Below are 23,444 nucleotides of genomic sequence, written 5' to 3'. Positions count from 1 at the left end.
TTCTGATCTAAGTGACCAGCAATCAATGTTAATGCTGAGGATGGAATGACCAGTAAAGAGTGTAAAATCTTGTACACTTACACTGCTACTTGTTGTGGTGGTTTCCACCCCAGCTGTTGGATCATAGATGGAACGCTGCTGGTGGTCTGGTAGTCGGTCAGTACGTATCTTGCAGCCGAGCGCTGTACACTTTCCAGTTTGTTAGGTGTTGGTCTAGGTAGAGGGTCCCACACTGAACAAGAGTATTTTACCTGGTGTCTGATCATTGTGTAACACAACTCCTTCGTTTTCCGGGACAAGACGACAGGTTCCTTTGAAGAAAGGCTGTGTTGGAGATTGTCTTCGTACACACATAGTCTATGTTATGGTTTAAATTAAGATTGTTGTTAATGGTAACTTCCATGGTTCTAAGCTTTGCTGGTAAGGTTGAATACATGGCTGTGTATGGTATAGCTACCCTGAGTGATGTTACTTTTCCTAACATAACATCGTCTAAATTAACTATATAATTATCTTACTCTATAGCGGTACAATAAAATCTTTGTAAGTGTCTGTTTATTTCTTCTCCTAAAATGAGTTCTATCAATAGCGTTATTCATCCATTCACCTTTCCTATCCTCATACGCCAGTGGTATGTTTTTCTGCAGACGATCTAGACTGTCGGAAGTACTGGTAAATGAAGTCAAAACTTGTTACAGACAAGGCGGCAAATATCAAGACATTAGATTCCGGTTTCGGGGAACCGATTTACCCTCTCACTATGACGATTAGGGTGCAAAACATGGTGAAAATGTTGTTGCTGTTTGGTATAGAGTATAAACTTTTGTTTAAACCATATCACGTCAATATTTTGGCGCAAATTGTACACTTTGGGGGTCTGACATATCAAAATACAAGACGAACAAAATCAGATACACGTGTCAATTTCGGTCATTTTAAACTATTTTTATGGACTCAAACCTAAATTAATGGGTTTTTTTTCTATAGAATGACATCTTACAAAAAAAATTTGGTAAAATAAATTGCATGTAAGTAAACCTTGAAGAAAGATTTGCGTAAAAATTATATTATGTTATAGTTTTCCGCTTTGTTCTGTTATCAATGTTGGAATCGTTTGAACATTAGTTAATAAACGATTAATTAAATACCAAATAGCACCTGTCTCTAAAAATTTTCTTGTTTAAGTAAAAGAAAAAATGAAAAAGGGTTCAATTATAGTGCAGACAGTGTAATCATAATGAAGTTTGGTAAATTATGTTTCGTGGATCAGTGTAATGGTAGCAATTTACAATAATCCAATCGATTTTATCTTAATTTAATGTTTTCCTGCAATCTATTTTACCGTAGTAATTGTTATTCATATTTGTATGAAGGTGTAATGGTCACTATACTAATTAAATAATAAATTATATCAATAGAAAAATGTGAGAAATGGTTTGGTTTGTCATTTATATGCATTCCCCTTTAGCTAGCTTCAGTTTGTTAGCTAGTAACTATGCATGTAGATCTCAATTTGGTTACAAGTATATAAAGCATACCTAAGATCTTGGTTAATCGGTGCATTTCTATCCTGAGAAATCTCGTCAGCTTTTCATTTTTCTGTTTACATAATCGAGTTTCTTAACTTCAATCAATTCTATCTCTTATTCGATACAAACGTAGAGTTTTTAAAGGAAAGGTGATTGAATGAATGAATAGCTCATTGAACGGACATAATGATTTTGCTTCCGATATTAAATTTTTAAAAAGTTATTAAAGGGCTGTAGGTGCGTTCATAGTTTTACCAGTGAGTCCAACTAAACCATTGGTGCAGTTGGATGACAATGGAACCAATTGTACCAATTGTGCCTGAATAGTTTTGGCATACTTACCAATGGTACCAATAGGAATCCAATGGAAACGTTGGTAATATTGATAACAATTTTGTAAAATTATGTCAAACAACAAACATATAGAACAGTTCTTATTTACCATTAATGGATATTTATGGGTTTTTTTAAACCGACATTTTGCAAATTTGGTCATCGTCAATTTTTTGCAAGGGGGTACATATTTTGGAAAGGTGATAACAAAAAATTTATTATTTTTTTCTCATCTTTTTAAATGTCTTCTATGCTATAATTAACATTTGTATTGTACTCTTTGGAATCCATAATGAAAATGATCGTTTTCTATTAATGATGAAGACAGTACTCTTTTTTTCAGCGAATGCTCACAATTTTTTGTGTGGTCGATATTTCCATAAGTTTCTATAAACATCGATGACAAAAAACCACTATACTGTAACTTTTTTGCGCATTCTCACTATTTTGTCTGTCGGCGCCTCTTTAAGGACCTTGTTACTATAAATATCGATGATAAGATATCCAGCATTCTTAGCCCGTGTAACACCCACTATACGACCGCCAAACACAATAGAACCCGATGATTAAAGTCCTCTTTACGGACCCTTTCATTGGATAGTTCCGTCATCATCAAGAGACCATCCTTTATACGTATATATTTATTTATACAGTATGCCGGTGAATTTAATTTCCAATTGCATTCACAAGTTGATCTTTTATGGTCAGAAACTTAGGGCCCCTCGACTAGTTCCTAAAGCGAAATGAAGGAGAAGTCGAAACTTCGGTTCACTGAAATTGAGGGGGTGGAAACCTCGGACGTTAAAAACTTCCCCTACTCCGCCATCAAGGCCCTTGGGGCGGTGCAGATCGGCCTGGGGGTCGTGTGTCTTGTGCTAGGTCTGCTGGATCTTTTCCTGTATATATTTAAGGACGATGACCAATTGGCGTCGGCGGGGGACAGCACGCTGATGACGCTAACCATCGCTTCCTCACCCATCTGGTGCGGACTCTGGGTAAGGACCTCAGTCATGCTTAACCCCTTTGATGCCTTAAATAAGGGTTAGCTCGGCTTTTAGAGAGCACATATTTCTACTTAATCTTATACAACGTATATATGCGTATCAATGGATATTTTTGTGGTCACTTTGAAAAAGTAATAAAAGCTCCTTGAACTATTTAACATTAGAATATTTTATGAAACGATTAGGGTTGGTAAAACCAAAATGTGAATACGTGGATAATTTCAACGTTTTTTAAATAGTTCGGTGTTACTGGTTGTATGGCGGCGTGTATGAACAAACGAAACAAGTCCAACCTGAATTATTTTGTAAGTATTCTTCAACGTTCATCATATATTCATATGTTCTTGTACTTTATGCACGCTTCTAAAGCTGTACATCTTTTTGTGTATATATTTAATTTGAAATATAAGTGGCCCAAATTGAATTGTTAGATAAACTGACTCAAAATCCTCGTCGGTGTGAGGATGTGAAAAAACATGTAACACCATTTTGAGACGTTTGATTTATCTGTTTCCTGTCCCGAAACTATCAGACTTAGACGTAAGGCTTATTCGTATGAAACACACTTATGAAATCTCCTAGGTGTTCACCCTGATAAATAGAGCAATTTGAAAATGCAAAATGAAATAATGTAAAATTTTCAACATTTCGAAACTGATGTTTTTTTTATCACAAGCACAGACAAACAATAATTGTGGCCAAAACGATCTCTGAGAAAACTGCCGGAGCTATTGGAATTCATGTATAGTTGTCTGCATTGTTTATACAACATATTGTACTCACATTATATTCACTTTTTTGGATCTCGACATTGTTTTGAATATGAAGCAATCCGAAGGAAACATTATTTTGATATAACTTCCATTATTATGTATAACGTCCCTTCCATCGGTAACTTAAAACAATCCAAATGCTGTGCAATTTCAACCTAACCGGAAGTGTTTGGAATATTAAGCAAATGTCAAGGTCCCAGGTCGCAACAGACGTCAAGGCCAAAATGTATCGTTCTTAACAATTTGAAAGTTTAGTGGAAATTAGTCACCCCGACGGCAAGAAAAATAAAGGCACTTATTTCGTATAGTTTATACATTATGCTGAGAGAACATTTAGAAATATGGGTCATTTTAACTGTTTAAGTACATTATCTCTTAGACCTTCACTTGTGGCAAGATTATTATTTTTATTTTATCACTTTGCTGATCTCCAAAGATGTAATTTGTCAGTATAAGGATGGTGTTTTTTAGCTTGCTAATGTCTATATTGGTTATTTAGTCGGCAGCTTGTGTCTGTATATTACCATGTATTATCCATGATTCCAACAAATCTTTCTGGCGCTTTTAGGGAAGAAACAATTATCAACATTCTTATGTGTGGGTCTATACAGCGTTACTTGTGAATCAGATGTCGGTATGGAATGGGTCATGGCATTTTAAACACTCACTATCAAATTTTTATTAGGCGTAAAACCAGTATTCACCAAAATGAATAACAGTAAAACACGCTTATTACGAAGAGCCAGGGAAGGGCGATTTTGCTTCATTGTAAGCGTAATTCGTTATACCTGTCAAGTTTACAACATGTATAAGTCACGGTGGAACGAAAATCACTTCTTTGTAAGCGTCAATTCATTATAAACGTGTTCGTTAAAACCGGGTTTTACTGTTCACCGAATACGATTCGCTTCACTGCCATAGTATTTCCATTATATACACTCTATATCCTTATCTATCTCTATGAATTTGTTTTATTTTACTTCCAGAAAATGACGTTTTTGGTGCTAAGCATCCTGTGTTCTGCGTTGTTTGCTCCAGTGTGTTTTATCATCAACATTGCCATGGCAATTTTGGTGAGACTTTTTTAAATTTTATTTTTTTTTCATAGAAAATGGGAAATAAATTTCTGACAGACATGAAATGCCGTTAAAACTTGAATATATTAACTTCAAAGACTACATACAAGATTATATATCTAATTATATAACTAGTTTTTCTTTGTCAGCGCCATGAACTGGAGCCGACTTCCTACCGCTGGATGGTGCCTATTCTGGTTGCCTTCTTTGCTTTCAATGAGTTGGTGTTTGCCATTGCTTCAGCCTCCATATGTTGTTGTTGTGCCCCAATCAGAACCACCCAGGTACACACTCTAAAAAGTAGATTATTTACATAACAGTCCAACCATCAGTGACCACATTTATATGTGTTTCCGTTTGGAAGTTAGTACATATATTGATATTCGTAACCCTTTCTGCAGGTTCGAGTTATTATGGCACGACAAGTAGACGATTCCAATGGTGCCTCGGGGACGAAGAAATACCCCGATTCCATGGATATCTTTACCGTCACAGATCGGTACGGCAGACCGCTGATGCAGAAGCCTAGCTCCTCTATTGTGCGCTCCGAAGTGATAGAACTATGTGACTAGTTCTTAAACTTTTACCATTCTACGCAGGTGATATCATTGAAGAGCCGGCATATGTGTAATTTTATTCACTTAGTATTGTTTATTGTGTTTTTTTTAATTGCGTGCTTTGCTGAAGCCCTTTGTCCAAGTGAAACAACACGTGTTGTCCGTCCAAGCTTAAGGACTGTGATACGTCATATTTGCATTGCAAATTGCATTGAAGTTATTTTTAAAAGGTAGTCTTTTGATTGAACACTGTTTTGTGTTTAATAGTCAAATGTTGTATTTATTCCGCCACGTCTTTTGCAATGCACACATATTCTAAAGGTTCTTCATAGTTTACCTGTGTTAAAAGGACTTGGACACAATTTTTAAAAATTTTATTTTTTCTATTTTAAGTATCTAGAATATTAAACGGGCGTATTTTAAATGATCTTTAAAGTTTGAAAGTCAAATATTAAGTTGCAAGCAGAATCCAGAGTTCTTTGCTATGTAAACAAAGCTGGAGTCTTGATATCGTTTAAATGTGTGATATCGGTATGAGCTTCAATCAAATGCAGTTTTTTTTGCTGGTAGCATTATTTTTGACCATTTTATTTTGTTTGTCACGAGTCATTTTGTCAAAGAAATTGTAATTTCTTTACTTTACATTATTTGAGCCGCGACGGATAGAAATCGACCTTATCGGTAAAAATTACGATTTTTAGCTTTAATTGTATTCCAATAGCCATGACACAAGGTAACAAAAATCTGAAAACAGAATTGAGATACCTTAAAAAATAACAAAGATATTGCATTTTAAACAACATGATTTAATTAAAATGATTCCCGTTTCAATGGGTTTCGAGAGCCTTTTGTGACGTCACAACGTTATAAATGAAACATTCAATATAATTAAAAAGTATCGTATATAACCATTATACTTATAGCAGTAAGTTTAAAATGTGAGTTTTAAACGTATTTACAAGTTAATGCATCTAACAATAACCACGGAGTTGGTTATTCCTCGTCAGGAGCAGGGCACGTCAAGTCTTTGTACGGCGCCCTTACGTAAGGTCTAATCTCTTTGAAGAGATAGCGTTTTCTGTCTGCTGAAAGTCCAGCTGGAGCGATAACCTCTGGAAATCCGTGGAGAACTTCATCCATGTTTACCCTCTCTTTAAAAAGGTTGATCCGGACTTCAGGGGAATCGAGCGTATGTTTGGCAAACACTACACCTGGCTCATCGGCAGTAAATCGGAAGTGCTGGAATTTTCCGATACCCTTTAAAGGCTTGAAGTGAGTGTTGAAGAAAACATCCCACCCATACCACTGCAGCCCATTCCCATTTCCTCCAAATCGTGCCACGGTGTTGCATTTTGCGGAATTTTCCACAACTGTTTCAAGTTCGTCGATGCCATTCACCTCCGATCTGCGGAATTTCTTCTTGAGCATGCCGAAACAGGAATCACAAAGGCATTTCGTGTGACCAGCAATCATGAAATGAAGTTGGATTTCTTTATGTCGTCCAGTACAGCAGCGCCACGCAAGATAATGCAGTGTCGTTTTGTTTTTATTCTGTCCAACACAGTTATCTGCATGAAAATGGCACGCTATTTCTCCATAACTGCTGGCATTTAAGTAATGATGTACCATGCTTAAAACTGCATTAGGTCCATGTGTTTTGCTTCCGTTTTCCCCTATCGTTTCACTCTCATCGATGAGGTAGTTTGTCTGAACGGGGAAGTTCTCATCACAGATGCCGAAAATTTGGACCTTTTTAGGTTGAAGGAAGAAGAGAGCGCCGACTTGCTGTGAGGAATGGGGTATAGTGATATACTGCGAAAAATCAAACGTGTAATGAACTTCAGTGAAGGGCGTGGAACATGACTGCAGATATTTTCCATGAGGTCTCTCAACATTCTGTAGCTCACTTCTAGCTTTTTCCGTACAAAGCTTGTAAAAATTACGTTCCTGTTTCGCCTGTTCTACATGATTCATAAGTCGCTGTGTTAACTGTAATTTGATTTCTTCTGTAAAGGCACCGGCTATGTCTTCCCTTAGGTCATGGCATGTCTTGCACAAGTCAGTTTTTGGTTTGATAAACTGTATGTAAGGAACACAAGAGTTCCACGCCTCTTTAAAGGTCGTCAGCTCCATAAAGGGACTTCCAGTTTCCAAGCACGCCTCCTTATATTTCGCATGAATTGACGCTTTACTATCACTGCATGGCAACAGTACAGGAGCTGTGTCGTCACGGGCTCTTGGGGCAGCAGGTAATGGCAATCCAAATTGATCCGCATATCTCTTTATAAACAGAACAGCACCTTCTACAACACAAAATTGGTGACCGTGATTTGATTTTTTCCCTGTTAAGCCATGAACGCGGGGGGATACACCATTTTCTTTAAACTGTCTTTTCAAATTTTTAAATTCTGAACGTCCCAGTTCAAACAAGGATCTCCATGCACTTTCACAGATTTCTACTCCCTGAAAACAGTAGTGAAATCGCTGCCGTTCTCTTTTTCCTCCACTTGTTCCGACGTCCTTTGTGATTAGCTGATCTTCAAGTTTAAACAAAATGTATATGTCTCTTTCACCTTTTGTATATTCTCGAAGTCTTAAAATCAAGGAATATGCCTGATCTTTGAAGGAGGCAAGTTTAAGGAAACACTTCTCCGTACATCCGCATCCGCTTTCAAACGTCCGCTCTATGTACCCCATCTCCTCATTGGTGTCCTCGCTTTGGTCTGAGACTGTCGCGGTAGGCCGATCGGTGCAGTATTGACCCACTCTGTTTCTTATATCATCTTCGTCAACTTCATCTGTATCAGCATCGTCATTCTCTGAGCGACTTAATACCGACGGTGTTGCAGAGGGGGGAACATACTCATGAAAGTACTGCGTAGCTTCCTCTTCAAAGTCATCGGCCCCGGATCCAAGATCCACAGAGAGAATCGTGTCCATACTGTTCACTGAATAAAGAAAGTTATTTTGTGATCAAAACTGAACGAATTAAAATCACATTCTTTTTTCATTCTAATATGAAAAAATGTTATTCAAATATCAACTTTTAGTACTTTAAATTTATAAAACTGGATTTTTTTTAAATGAAGGGGCTAATCTGCATCTGCTAGTTTACATTTTTGTATAGGAGTACAAGAAACATATGTTGCTCTCACACACGGGCGAATCCAGAAATTTCCGAACGGGGGGGGGGGGGGTGTTAATCTCGAGTACGTAACAAAGCAAAGTTGGGAAGGGCAGATTAAACTTACCCCAGAAATGATTGGGGGAAAAATTGTAACAAGACAGGAAACATTAATCAAAACTCCTAGTGAAAGTGTCTTACTATCATAGTGGAATAGACAAAAGGTAAACATTGTAATATTACATGTAAAACAAACGAAAATACAAAAACAAAAATGTCACCTATATTCAGCCTTTTTATAAAACACGCTATGTATCTAGAATTTTAACGCAAACATGTACATGTATCTTCTTCGATATTACCTGTATGCTGTTATGTAAAACTTTTGATTTAGATATTCAAGATTATTTTTTTGGCCATAAACAGGTTAATTACGGGTTTTATATAATTGTTGTTAATAAATTCTGAATTGTGAAGGAAAACGTTTTTAAAGGACTAAATTATCATAGATAGGTAAGATATAAGTATTCATAAGAAGCATAGGCGTCGGAACCGGGGGGCTAGGGGGGGCTTAGCCTTCCACTTTTTTTTTGCAAAGTTAGACCTAACCATTACGCACATAGCATCATAGCCCCCCCCCCACTTTTTCGCGCCGGAAAAATGTAATTGTTCCTAATTTTACCTTGAAAGATTGAAAAGTTGGAGTCATAGGCATACTTCCCCCCCTCCCCTCCCGCCACTGATTAGGATTTTCATGATGGGGGGGGGGGTAAAAAAAATTATGTGGAACTATAGGTATACCCCCGTCCCCTTCCGCCACTGATTAGGATTTTCATGATTTGGGGGGGGGGGATAAAAAAATTATGTGGAACTATAGGTCTACCCCCACCCACCCCCACGGATTAGGATTTTCACGATTTTGGGAATTAGGTTTTTTTCTCAATATTGCTGAGGATTAGTCTAGCCCCCCACTTTCAATTTGCTTCCGACGCCAGTGAGAAGAACACTAGGGAATATAGGGAATGCATCATAAGATCGAGGACGAAAAATTTCACGCAGACAAAACTAATCTTACTTCTACTTCTAAGTTTATGAAGAGAAAATATTTTTTTGGTTACATTTTCGTGAGGACTGACAGCTTACGTGGTATATACTTATGTACAAATGGGCAGATAAATAAAAAAAAACAGAAGATCGATATCAGTTGTTTTTGTTTTTGTCTTAAATGAAATATTAATGTGAATGAACATACATATTATACAGAATATTAGCACCGTTTAATGTTTAAAATATGACAATTATTAAATAATACATCTTATTTTTTAAGAGAGATAAAATTGATTTGTCCTCCAAAAAACGTGGGGGGAGGGGGGGGGGGCAACTCCATGATAATTCAATTTTTTATATGTAAATTTTAAAAAATTACTTGCTGCGAGAAAAAGTGGCGGGGCCAGCCCCCCCCCCCCTCCCCCCGATGCTACGTGCCTGTTTAAGAACTCACTGCAAGTTACATGTAGCTCTGTATCTCAATTATAACTCGACAACTGATATTTCAGTAATTTATAGATATAACCTAATAAACATTAAATATTGATAAACACCAGAAATCGTGAACATTCCCTTAAATTTCGTATGGGTGAACATTTTTTTATTTTTTGTTTTGTTTTTGTGGAACATTCTATAAATAACTGTTGTGCATATTATTTCTGACCAATAGCAATTACATTTGATTCTTTTTCCCCATGAAATATTCAGAAAATCAGAAAAACGTAAAACCTATCATGTCTATGTGTTGTAGTCACTATATGCGCCCATGTACACATTCACAGATGTTTATTGTTCGTCGACAGGTTCATGCAGTCTAGCTGTGTTTATTTTCCGTCATTGGACTAAATTACACAAACAAAGGAAAAATATCGTTATGTATGCTATGGAATATGTAATTCTACTTACCTTATATGTGAAATAGATGTAAAATTCTTTATCGCTGTTAATCATCTGCTCATAGTCTTGTATCTTCTGCTATTTTATTTAACGTCGGATTCGGTGTTCCGTTAGCTTCTGTTTACATACAACCATGGAGACGGGGCTCAATACGGGGAAATATAAAACCACACGTAGCATATACCAGTTGACATGTTTGAAGTCTCTAAGCCACATATGCTCTTTTAAAAGTTGTGTTTCAAAGGATAAATGAATTCACACACGTGTTTACATGTCATTACAACATACATAAAAAATACGCTAAAAATGTAATGTTTTATTTCTTCGTGTTTCTCATTATGACGTAACATGAGATAAGGTCGATTTCTATCCGTCGCGGCTCATTTGTAAACAAATATAAGGCTCGAGCTTTGTTTATATTAATGATTTCTTCCCTCTGTACCCCGCTTGTAACTTGATTTCTAACGTTTTAATTTTTGTCAATCATTCAAAAAATTAATGCACAAGTAAACACACTTTGAAACAAACAAAAAATTAAGAATAAAATTTTGATCTCAAATCGTGTCTTGGTCCCAAATTAGGTTCTTGTTATTATATTTTAAATACCTGACTATTGTATCAATTCCAAGAAGATTGATCAGTTGTTTTGATTCATGAGAGCATAATAAAATAAAAGTTTACAAACCAATTTGTCTTTGCTCTGTGCAAAATCAATATAAAATAAAAGTTTACCAACCAATTTGTCTCTTCTCTGTGCAAAATCAATAAACTTGTCTATTAAATTAATCAAATCAATAAACTTGTCTATTAAATTAATCAAATCAATAAACTTGTCTATTAAATTAATTACCGAATGCTCCCTCTGCAGATAAATTAAATATTTTTAAAACATCCGATCGAAATTATCGCTTCATATATGTTTATTAAAGATAACTTACATTACATTAATTGGATAAACGTAAAACTTACATTGTTATAATAATTGTTGCAAGGGGGTTCACATTTTGGAGAGGTGATAACAAAAAAATCCATGAAAAATATTAACATTTTCTTACGTACAAGTATCTATAGTATGTATTGTTAGAATCCATATATATATAATTTGAAACTAGGCTTTCCATGATTGAGCCTATTTAGTGCTGAGTTTAGGACTTCCATAATACAAATTCTTCAGTTCCCAAGCTGCCTCTTTAAAATATTTTAAAAGATGGCTTCCTTATTATCAAACCAACAGCTGCCATTCGATATACACGGTGTTTTTTTAATTTATTTTTCTCATTTTTTTTTATTGAATTCCATGCTATAATTTCCATTTGTGGTATACCCTTTGGCATTCCATAATGACAAAAATCGTTTTCTATTAATGATGAAGACAATTCTCTTTTTTCATCTTATGCCCACAATTTTTTTTGTGTGTTCGATATTTCTATAAGTTTCTATAAACATCAATGACAAAAAACCGCTGAACTGTAACTTTTTTGCGCATGCTCACTTTTTTGCGCCTCTATAAGGACTTTGTTACTTTAATTATCAATGTTAAGATATCCAGCAGTCTAGGCCCGTGTAACACCCACTATACGACCGCCCAACACAATAGACACCGATGATTAAAGTCCTCTTTTTCATTAGATAGTTCCGTAATCATCAAGAGACCATCCTTTAAACGTATATATTTATTTATACATTATGCCGGCAATTTTAATTTCTACTTGCACTCACACGTTGACGTTTAATGTTCAGAATATTAGGGCGGCCCCTGAACTAGTTCCTGAAGCGAAATGGGGAAGTCGAAACTTCGGTTCACTGAGATTGAGGGGGTGGAAACCTCGGACATAAAAAAATTCCCCTACTCCGCCATCAAGGCCCTGGGGGCGGTGCAGATCGGCCTGGGGGTAGCGTGTCTGGTGCTGGGTCTGCTGGATCTTTTCCTGTATATATTTAGGGACGATGACCAATTGGCGTCGGCGGGGGACAGCACGCTGATGACGCTAACCATCGCTTCCTCACCCATCTGGTGCGGACTCTGGGTATGGACCTCAGTCATATTAAGCCCCTTTGATGCCTTAAATAAGGGTTAGCTCGGCTTTTTAAGAGCACATATTTCTACGAAATCTTATATATATGTGTATCAATGGATATTTCAATGGTCACTTTGAAAAAGTAATAAAAGCCCCTTTAACTATTTAACATTAGAATATTTTATGAAACGATTAGGGTTGGTAAAACCAAAATGTGAATACGTGGATGATTCCAACCTTTTTTTAATAGTTCGGTGTTACTGGTTGTATGGCGGCGTGTATGAACAAACGAAACAAGTCCAACCTGTATTATTTTGTAAGTATTCTTCAACGTTCGTCATATATTTATATATGCTTGTACTTCGTGCACGCTTCTAAAGCTGTACATCTTTTTGTGTGTATATATCAAATTTTAAAATATAAGTGGTCCAACCATTGAATTGTTAGATAAACTGACTTAAAACCCTCGTCGGTGTGAGGATGTGAACAAACATGTACCACCATTTTGAGACGTTTGATTTATCTGTTTCCTTGCTGTCAGAAACTATCAGACTTAGACGTAAGGCTTATTTGTATGAAACACACTCATGAAATCTTCTAGGTGTTCACCCTGATAAATAGAACAATTTGAAAATGCAAAATGAAATAATGTAAAATTTTCAACATTTCGAAACTGATGTATTTTATCACAAGCACAGACAAACAATAATTGTGGCCAACACGATATTTGATTTAACTTCCATAACTATGTGTAACGTCCTTGACATCGGTAACTTAAAACAATCCAAATGCTGTGCAATTTCAACCTAACCGGAAGTGTTTGAAATATTAAGCAAATGTCAAGGTCCCAGGTCGCAACAGAAGTCAAGGCAAAAATGCATCGTTCTTAACAATTTGAAAGTTTAGTGGAAATTAGTCACGCTGACGGCAGAAAATATAGGCACTTATTTCGTATAGTTTATACATTATGCTGAGTGAACAATTAGAAATATGGTTCATTGTATAAATTCCTTTTTAACTGTTTAAGTAGATTATCTCTCAAATCTTCACTTGTGGCAAGATTGTTATTTTTATTTTATCACTTTGCTGATCTTTAAAAGATGTAATTTGTCAGTATAAGGATGGTGTATTTTGGCCTTTTAATGTCTACATTGGTTTTTTAGTTGACAGCTTGTGTCTGTATATTACCATGTATTATCCATGATTCCAACAAATCTTTCTGACGCTTTTAGGGAAGAAACAATTATCAACATTCTTATGTGTGGGTCTATACAGCGTTACTTGTGAATCAGATGTCGGTATGGAATGGGCAATGGCATTTTAAACACTCACTACCAAATTATTATCAAACGTTAAACCTCTATAATACTATTAGTTGACACTTTTCACCAACTGAATAACAGTAAAACACGCTTATTACGAAGAGCCAGGGAAGGGCGATTTTGCTTAATTGTAAGCGTAATTCGTTATATCTGTCACGTTTACAACATGTATAAGTCACGGTGGAACGAAAATCACTGCGCTGTAAGCGTCAATTCATTATAAACGTGTTCGTTAAAACCGTGTTTTACTGTACACCGAATATGATTCTCTTCACCGCCATAGTATTTTCTTTATATACACTTTATATTTATAATTCTTATCTACCTCTATGAATTTGTTTTATTTTACTTTTTAGAAAATGACTTTTTTGGTGCTCAGCATCCTGTGTTCTGCGTTGTTTGCTCCAGTGTGTTTTATCATCAACATTGCCATGGCAATTTTGGTGAGCTTTTTTTTTTTAAATTTTACTCTTTTTATAGAAAATGGGAAATTAATTTCTGATAGACATATAACGTCGTTTACACTTGAATATATTAACTTCAAAGACTACAGGTGCAGGATTATATATATGATTATATGTGTAGTTTTTTTTTTGTCAGCGCCATGAACTGGAGCCGACTTCCTACCGCTGGATGGTGCCAATTTTGGTCGCCTTCTTTGCTTTCAATGAGTTGGTGTTTGCCATTGCTTCAGCCTCCATATGTTGTTGTTGTGCCCCAATCAGAACCACCCAGGTACACACTCTAAAAAGTAGATTATTTACATAACAGTTCAACCATCAGAGACCACAGTTATATGTGTTTCCGTTTGGAAATTAGTATGATATTGATATTCGTTAACCTTCTATGCAGGTTCGAGTTATTGTGGCACGACAAGTAGACAATTCCAATGGTGCCTCGGGGACGAAGAAATACCCCGATTCCATGGATATCTTTACCGTCACAGATCGGTACGGTAGACCGTTGATGCAGAAGCCTGGCTCCTCTATTGCGCGCTCCGAGATGATAGAACTACGTGACTAGTTATAAAACTTTTACCATATTCTACGCAGGGTGATATCATTAAATAGCCGGCATATTTATTGTTTTTTTAAATTGCGTGCTTAGCTGAAGCCCTTTGTCCAAGTGAAACAACACGTGTTGTCCGTCAAAGCTTAAGAACTGTGATACGTCATATTTGCATTGCAAAGTGCATTGAAATTATTTTTAAAAGATAGTCTTTCGATCGAACACTGTTTTGTGTTTAATAGTCAAATGGTTTTTTTCTGCCACGTCTTTTACAATGCACAAAATATTCTAAAGGTACGACATGGTTTACCTGTGTTAAAAGGACTTGGACACAATTTTTAAAAATTTTATTTTTTTCCATTTTAAGTATCTAGAATATTAAACGGGCGTATTTTAAATGATTCTTTAAAGTTTGAAAGTTAAATATTAAGTTGCAAGCCTGATCCAGAGTTCTTTGCTATGTAAACAAAGCTGGAGTCTTGTTATCGTTTCTATGTGTGATATCGGTATGAGCTTTTAAATTAATCAAATGCAGCTTTTTTTCTTTTTTTTTTGCTGATAGCATTATTTTTTTAACCATTTTATTTTGTTTGTCACGAGACATTTTGTCAAATAAAATGTAATTTACATTATTTGTAAACAAATATAAGGCTCGAGCTTTGTTTATATTAATGATTTCTTACTTCTGAACCCCGCTTGTAACTTGATTTCTAACGTTTCAATTTTTGTCAATCATTCAAAAAATTAATGCACAAGTAAAAACATTTTAAACAAAAAAATTAAAAATAAAATTTTGATCTCAAATCGTGTCTAGGTCCCGAATTCGGTTCTTGTTATTATATTTTAAATACCTGAGTCATTAATTCTCATTATACATTTTCCTTTTGTATCAATTTCAAGAAGATTGATAAGTTTTGATTTATGAGAGCATAATAAAATAAAAGTTTACAAACCAATTTGTCTATGATCTGTGCAAAATCAATATAAAATAAAAGTTTACAAACCAATTTGTCTCTGCTCTGTGCAAAATCAATAAACTTGTCTATTAAATTAATTACCAAATGCTCCCTCTACACAAAAAAATTAAATATTTTTTTAAAACATCCAATCGAAGTTCTCGCTTCATATATGTAAAATTGAAGATAACTTACATTACATTAATTGGATATACGTAAAACTTACATTGTTATGATAATTGTTGCACAGGGGTTCACATTTTGGAAAGGTGATAACAAAAAAATCCATGAAAAATATTAACATTTTCTTACGTACAAGTATTCTATAGTATATGTATTGTTAGAATCCATATATATAATTTGAAACTAGGCTTTCCATTATTGAGCCTATTTAGGGCCGAGTTTAGGACTTCCATAATACAAATTCATCAGTTCCCAAGCTGTCGGCGTAGTGCCTCTATAAAATGTTTTTTTTTTAAAGATGGCTTCCTTGTTATCAAACCAACGGCTGTCATTCGATGTACACGGTGTTTTTTAAATTTATTTTTCTCATTTTTTTTAATTGTATTCCATGCTATAATTTCCATTTGTAGTGTACTCTTTGGCAATCCATAATGAAAATGATCGTTTTTTATTAATGATGAAGACAATTCTCTTTTTTCATCGTATGCCCACAATTTTTTTTTGTGTGGTCGATATTTCTATAAGTTTCTATAAACATCATTGACAAAAAAACCGCTGTACTGTAACTTTTTTGCGCATGCTCACTATTTTGTCAGTCGGGGCCTCTATAAGGAACTTGTTACTATAAATATTGATGATAGGATATCCAGCATTCTAGGCCCGTGTAACACCCACTATACAACCGCCCAACACAATAGAACCCGATGATTAAAGTCTCTTTACGGACCATTTCATTAGATAGTTCCGTCATCATCAAGAGACCATCCTTTATACGTATATATTTATTTATACAGTATGCCGGTGTAATGAAGAATAATGACCCCCGTAGAATAATGACCGGGGGTCATTTTTCGACGTAGAATAATGACCCCCGGTCATTATTCTACGCAGAAAAATGACCCCCCGGTCATTATTCTACGTAAAAAAATGACCCCTTTGCCTGAAGAATAAGTGTCATTTTCATAAAAATGAGCATACTCCACATGAAGAAAAGTGACCCCTGTAGAATAATGACCCCCTTGTAGATTCAAGTTTTTCAGTACATTTTTTTTTATTATTTGTGAAATAGTCTTTACACTATTGTAATTTTTACTGCTGCAGTTTACAGAAAGTAACAGAAATTTTAATTCATATTCAAATAAACTTTAAGTGAAAGAAGGGGTATATCTTAGAAAATAAAAATCCTTCCGTTATAACAAGACATTAACGTATTGCATCGGGGTATGGTTGTCATCTTAAAGGGGCATGGTCACGATTTTAGTCAATAATTATTTTTCCGATTTTAATGTTCACAATGCTTTTTCAATAGGCAACCAAAATTTGAGTGTCATTCGTTGAGTTTTAAGCAAGTTACAGAGCTTGCAATTCTTTGCTATGTAAACGAAGCTTTTGTTTACAATTTAAGTGTTGAAGTGAAAATTCTAATTTTAGACCTAATGAATGTGTTAAACGTAAGGAACTGTTTATTTATGCTTACAATGAATAAGACGATAGAAAATCAGCTTGAAAAGATTTTTTACTGGTATATTGAACCTATGTAAACAACAACAGGGCACGAGCCTTGTTTACATGACAAAGCATTGTGAGCCCTGTATGTTGCTTATAGCTTTACAATTGTCCCTCAAATTCCATTTGATCAGAAGAAATGCTTTCCTCAAGCATTGTAAATAATGAAAACAGAAAATTAGAATTTGACCAAAATCGTGACCCTTTAACAATTACAGTTACATATATCTATAGTGTTCCGATAGGGCCACTTCGACCTTAGGGCGAAGATGCGAAGTTGCATAGGCGATAGTGCGAAAGCGAAGGAGCAAAAGTGCGAAGATGCGACGACGAAGCGCGAAGATGTGATGCCTAAAGTGCGAAGTTGCGAAGGCGAAGGGGCGATACTACTAACGCTCCTTCCCAACTTCGCACTCTGGCCTTCGCATCTTCGCACTTTCGCCGTCGCCTTATTTTATTGCATTCAGCAAGTCTCGGTCGATTAAATAGAATTTAATGCAGGCACCGTACTTGCCAAGATTTTCCGATTAATCCAGGCTATTATTGGTACGCATGCGCTAGGCCATCGCGCTTACTATGAATGTTTAAAAATATTTTAATGTGTACATTTGACATATATGTTCACCAGTGCTAGCTATCATTATCTACTCCACACAAAATTTATTGTCCACCATAATTTGTACATATGCACTTGCAGACTCCTGTCACTTACCAGCCGTCTGTTTACCGTGGACCAAACACAGTAACATTCTAATTTCATTATGCGACACACCTTGCTCATGCATGGATCTAGAGGGGGAGAGGGGGTCCGTCCCACCGGGAAATTTAATATTAATAATTTCAAACAGTTAGAGGGGAGAGGGGTCCGGACCCTATCCCCCTGGATAATTTAATTTTATTAATTTTATAAAAATAAAATTTCCAAAATATGCCTCAGAACCCTTAAACGTAAGAGCTCCGCAAGTTTAAAACATAGGTAATCGCAGATTACAAAGCTCACCGAGACGAGGCATCACCTTTATAAGGCCTTACCTTTATGCGACCACCTTAATCATATTATATGAAAAGCATCCTCTTGGATATTCATGGATTCTTTTTGACACAATATCGTATATCATCTGTTAAAAAATTGTATGATAATCATATGTCCATATGTTAATCAATACAATGATATAAAATTAAAAATTGCATCCTATCATACTTACAATATATATCATATAATACCATAAAATACCGAAAAAAAATTCTGAGATATGATATTGTAACGTATGATATGACATTGTATTGTGTTATACATTATTGTATTTGATTAAATAATACAATATCATAAAACATAATACAATATAGTATTATATGAAACAATATCATATTGCAATAATACATCATAACATTGAAACATATGTTGTTATATTGTATAATATAGTATGATATTGTATTGTATGATACTGTATCATATTTGATAAATTATATGATATTGTATAATATGATACAATATAATTTGATACAACATTGTATGACATCAAATGATACAATATCATTGGATAAAAAAAATATTATATAATACAATTAAATTAAACATATTGTATCATATGATACAATAATATATATTACAACATCATACAATACAATTTCATGTAATATGATAATATATCATATAAACCAATATCATATTATACAATATCGTATGATACGATATTTTATAATATTACAATATCATATATACAATTTCATTTGATATAATTCTATATTACAGAAACCAACATCATATTATACAATACTGTATGATACAATATCATAGAATATACAATATCATATCATAGGATGCAATATTAAATATTGCAATATAATATGTAAAAGTATCATGTGATTAAATAATTAATTAATAATACAATATAATATAATACAATATTGTGTCATAATATACAATCCTATACATAACAATATCATGATACAATATCATATCATAAAATATAAAAAAAATGATACAATATTATATCGTATCATATAACGTTTTACAATGTAACATATGGTATTATATTGTCTCCTTTTAAACAATAGTGTTTCATATCAAATACAATACTATATCATAGGAATCATGTTATATCATTTAATAACAACCACATCTATCTATCAAGCAGGTTTGAGTGAGGTAGGGTAGTTCTTTAGCATCCTTGATAATGGAGATCTGGCTCTGCATCTGAAGCAACTTCTGCGTTTCATTTATAATATAGTTAAATCATAGTAGTATCACTTCTTCGCCTTCGCAACTTAGCACCTTCGTCTTCGCATCTTCGCGCTTCGCCGTCGCATCTTCTATATTCTTCATATTGTTCATGAATTATACTTGCATTGAGGATCTCCACTATTACTTTGGATACAATAAAGATCGTGTGATCAAAATCAAGGGGGGTATAAACCCCTAACATAGACCCTTTCCTTTTATCAACGCTTTTAGAAACAATCTTTTCTTACTATAATCGATCAGTGTTTATTATCTATTAAGATTTACTATAGTCAGGTACTCTTCACACATTTGCTATAAAAGAATAAATTCTATTCATGATCACAAATACAACATTACAACTAATGTTTAGATTATGATGTTCATGTATTACGTAGAAGAAAACAAAACAAACGCAAAATGATTTTTTAAAAATCACTTTCCTCATGAAATGTAAATAAAAAGTATTCATATACCTGCCCCCTTAGTATTTTTCCATAAAGATATATACATGTATCATTCTAAGATTGACAATTCATTCACCAATGAATATTGCTTATATTATTACAACAATTATTCTTTCATGATTATTGTTCTATCACACAATATCCTCATTGTGTATGAATCTTTCTTTATTTGCGTCATTTCCCGCCGTATGTCGACGAGAGAAGTGATGTAACTGTTAACAATCAATTTGTGGCAATGTAAGAGTGTTTTGTGTGTGCTTGCTACGGATATGAAAAACTATATACAGCAATTTATTTACGGGGTAACCAATACGGGGGGGGGGGGGGGTCATTTTTCTATGGGGGTCATTTTTCTTCATGTTTAACATGAAGAAAAATAACCCCTGGGTCTTTTTTCTTCAGAAAAATCCAATTATTCTTCAGCTAGGGGGGTCATTATTCTACGTCGAAAAATGACCCCCGGTCATTATTCTACGGGGGTCATTATTCTTCATTACACCGGTAATTTTAATTTCCAATTGCAATCACACGTTGATCTTTTATGTTCAGAATCTTAGGTCCCCTCGACTAGTTTCTGAAGCGAAATGGAGAAGTCGAAACTTCGGTTCACTGAAATTGAGGGGTGGAAACCTCGGGCATAGAAAACGTCCCCTACTCCGCCATCAAGTCCCTGGGGGCGGTGCAGATCGGCCTGGGGGTCGTGTGTCTTGTGCTAGGTCTGTTGGATCTTCTCCTGTATATATTTAAGGACGATGACCAATTGGCGACGGCGGGGGACAGCACGCTGATGACGCTAACCATCGCTTCCTTACCCATCTGGTGCGGACTCTGGGTAAGGACTTCAGTCTTGCTTAACCCCTTTGGTGCCTTAAATAAGGGTTACATGTAGCTCGGCTTTTTAAGAGCACATTTCTCCTAAATCTTATATACTAGTATATGCGTATCAATGGATATTTCTATGCATAAGGTCACTTTGAAAAAGTAATAAAAGCTCCTTTAACTACTTAACATTAGAATATTTTATGAAACGATTAGGGTTGATAAATCCAAAATATGAATACATGGATAATTCCAACGTTTTTTTAATAGTTAAGTGTTACTGGTTGTATGGCGGCGTGTATGAACAAACGAAACAAGTCCAACCTGAATTATTTTGTAAGTATTCTTCAACGTTCGTCATATATTTATATATGCTTGTACTTCGTGCACGCTTCTAAAGCTGAACATCTTTTTGTGTGTATATATCAAATTTTAAAATATAAGTGGTCCAACCATTGAATTGTTAGATAAACTGACTTAAAATCCTCGTCGGTGTGAGGATGTGAACAAACATGTACCACCATTTTGAGACGTTTGATTTATCTGTTTCCTTGCTGTCAGAAACTATCAGACTTAGACGTAAGGCTTATTCGTATGAAACGCGCTCATGAAAACTCCTAGGTGTTCACCCTGATAAATAGAACAATTTGAAAATGCAAAATGAAATAATGTAAAATTTTCAACATTTCGAAACTGATGTATTTTTATCACATGCACAGACAAACAATAATTGTGGCCAAAACGATCTTTGAGAAAACAGACAGAGCTATTGGAATTCATGTATAGTTGTCTGCATTGTTTATACAACATATTGTACTCACATTATATTTACTTTTTTGGATCTCGACATTGTTTTGAATATGAAGCAATCCGAAGGAAACATTATTTTGATATAACTTCCATTATTATGTATAACGTCCCTTCCATCGGTAACTTAAAACAATCCAAATGCTGTGCAATTTCAACCTAACCGGAAGTGTTTGGAATATTAAGCAAATGTCAAGGTCCCAGGTCGCAACAGACGTCAAGGCCAAAATGTATCGTTCTTAACAATTTGAAAGTTTAGTGGAAATTAGTCACCCCGACGGCAAGAAAAATTAAAGGCACTTATTTCGTATAGTTTATACATTATGCTGAGAGAACATTTAGAAATATGGGTCATTTTAACTGTTTAAGTACATTATCTCTTAGACCTTCACTTGTGGCAAGATTATTATTTTTATTTTATCACTTTGCTGATCTCCAAAGATGTAATTTGTCAGTATAAGGATGGTGTTTTTTAGCTTGTTAATGTCTATATTGGTTATTTAGTCGGCAGCTTGTGTCTGTATATTACCATGTATTATCCATGATTCCAACAAATCTTTCTGGCGCTTTTAGGGAAGAAACAATTATCAACATTCTTATGTGTGGGTCTATACAGCGTTACTTGTGAATCAGATGTCGGTATGGAATGGGTCATGGCATTTTAAACACTCACTACCAAATTTTTATTAAGCGTAAAACCAGTATTCACCAAAATGAATAACAGTAAAACACGCTTATTACGAAGAGCCAGGGAAGGGCGATTTTGCTTCATTGTAAGCGTAATTCGTTATACCTGTCAAGTTTTCAACATGTATAAGTCACGGTGGAACGAAAATCACTTCTTTGTAAGCGTCAATTCATTATAAACGTGTTCGTTAAAATGGGGTTTTACTGTTCACCGAATACGATTCGCTTCACTGCCATAGTATTTCCTTTATATACACTCTATATCCTTATCTATCTCTATGAATTTGTTTTATTTTACTTCCAGAAAATGACGTTTTTGGTGCTAAGCATCCTGTGTTCTGCGTTGTTTGCTCCAGTGTGTTTTATCATCAACATTGCCATGGCAATTTTGGTGAGATTTTTTTAAATTTAATTTTTTTTTTATAGAAAATGGGAAATAAATTTCTGACAGACATGAAATGCCGTTAAAACTTGAATATATTAACTTCAAAGGCTACAGGTCCAAGATTATATATCTCATTATATAACTAGTTTTTCTTTGTCAGCGCCATGAACTGGAGCCGACTTCCTACCGCTGGATGGTGCCAATTCTGGTTGCCTTCTTTGCTTTCAATGAGTTGGTGTTTGCCATTGCTTCAGCCTCCATATGTTGTTGTTGTGCCCCAATCAGAACCACCCAGGTACACACTCTAAAAAGTAGATTATTTACGTAACAGTCCAACCATCAGTGACCACATTTATATGTGTTTCCGTTTGGAAGTTAGTACATATATTGATATTCGTAACCCTTTCTGCAGGTTCGAGTTATTATGGCACGACAAGTAGACGATTCCAATGGTGCCTCGGGGACGAAGAAATACCCCGATTCCATGGATATCTTTACCGTCACAGATCGGTACGGCAGACCGCTGATGCAGAAGCCTAGCTCCTCTATTGTGCGCTCCGAAGTGATAGAACTATGTGACTAGTTCTTAAACTTTTACCATTCTACGCAGGTGATATCATTGAAGAGCCGGCATATGTGTAATTTTATTCACTTAGTATTGTTTATTGTGTTTTTTTTAATTGCGTGCTTTGCTGAAGCCCTTTGTCCAAGTGAAACAACACGTG

General features: G+C 35.1%; 3 protein-coding genes and 1 pseudogene across 3 annotated transcripts; 3 read left to right on the top strand and 1 right to left on the bottom strand.

The window, feature by feature from the left end:
* Positions 1-2,386: 2,386 nt before the first annotated feature.
* On the top strand, positions 2,387-5,728 carry LOC128156543 (uncharacterized). The gene is made up of 5 exons (XM_052818718.1): positions 2,387-2,857; positions 3,106-3,171; positions 4,626-4,712; positions 4,865-4,999; positions 5,117-5,728. Exons 1-5 carry the CDS (start codon positions 2,606-2,608, stop codon positions 5,285-5,287), a joined length of 711 nt encoding a protein of 236 aa, XP_052674678.1. The 5' UTR covers positions 2,387-2,605; the 3' UTR covers positions 5,288-5,728.
* A 370-nt stretch (positions 5,729-6,098) lies between these two features.
* Positions 6,099-8,439, bottom strand: LOC128156541 (uncharacterized). Its single transcript, XM_052818716.1, has one exon. It carries the CDS (start codon positions 8,210-8,212, stop codon positions 6,266-6,268), a length of 1,947 nt encoding a protein of 648 aa, XP_052674676.1. The 5' UTR covers positions 8,213-8,439; the 3' UTR covers positions 6,099-6,265.
* A 3,679-nt stretch (positions 8,440-12,118) lies between these two features.
* LOC128156544 (uncharacterized) lies at positions 12,119-15,650 on the top strand. Its single transcript, XM_052818719.1, has 5 exons — positions 12,119-12,367; positions 12,609-12,674; positions 14,037-14,123; positions 14,281-14,415; positions 14,533-15,650. Exons 1-5 carry the CDS (start codon positions 12,119-12,121, stop codon positions 14,701-14,703), a joined length of 708 nt encoding a protein of 235 aa, XP_052674679.1. The 3' UTR covers positions 14,704-15,650.
* A 4,955-nt stretch (positions 15,651-20,605) lies between these two features.
* On the top strand, positions 20,606-23,444 carry LOC128156545 (uncharacterized; annotated as a pseudogene).

This window comes from Crassostrea angulata, chromosome 7 (assembly GCF_025612915.1).
Source record: "Crassostrea angulata isolate pt1a10 chromosome 7, ASM2561291v2, whole genome shotgun sequence".
NCBI lineage: Eukaryota > Metazoa > Mollusca > Bivalvia > Ostreida > Ostreidae > Magallana > Magallana angulata.
This window is presented reverse-complemented; position numbering and strand designations above follow the sequence as displayed.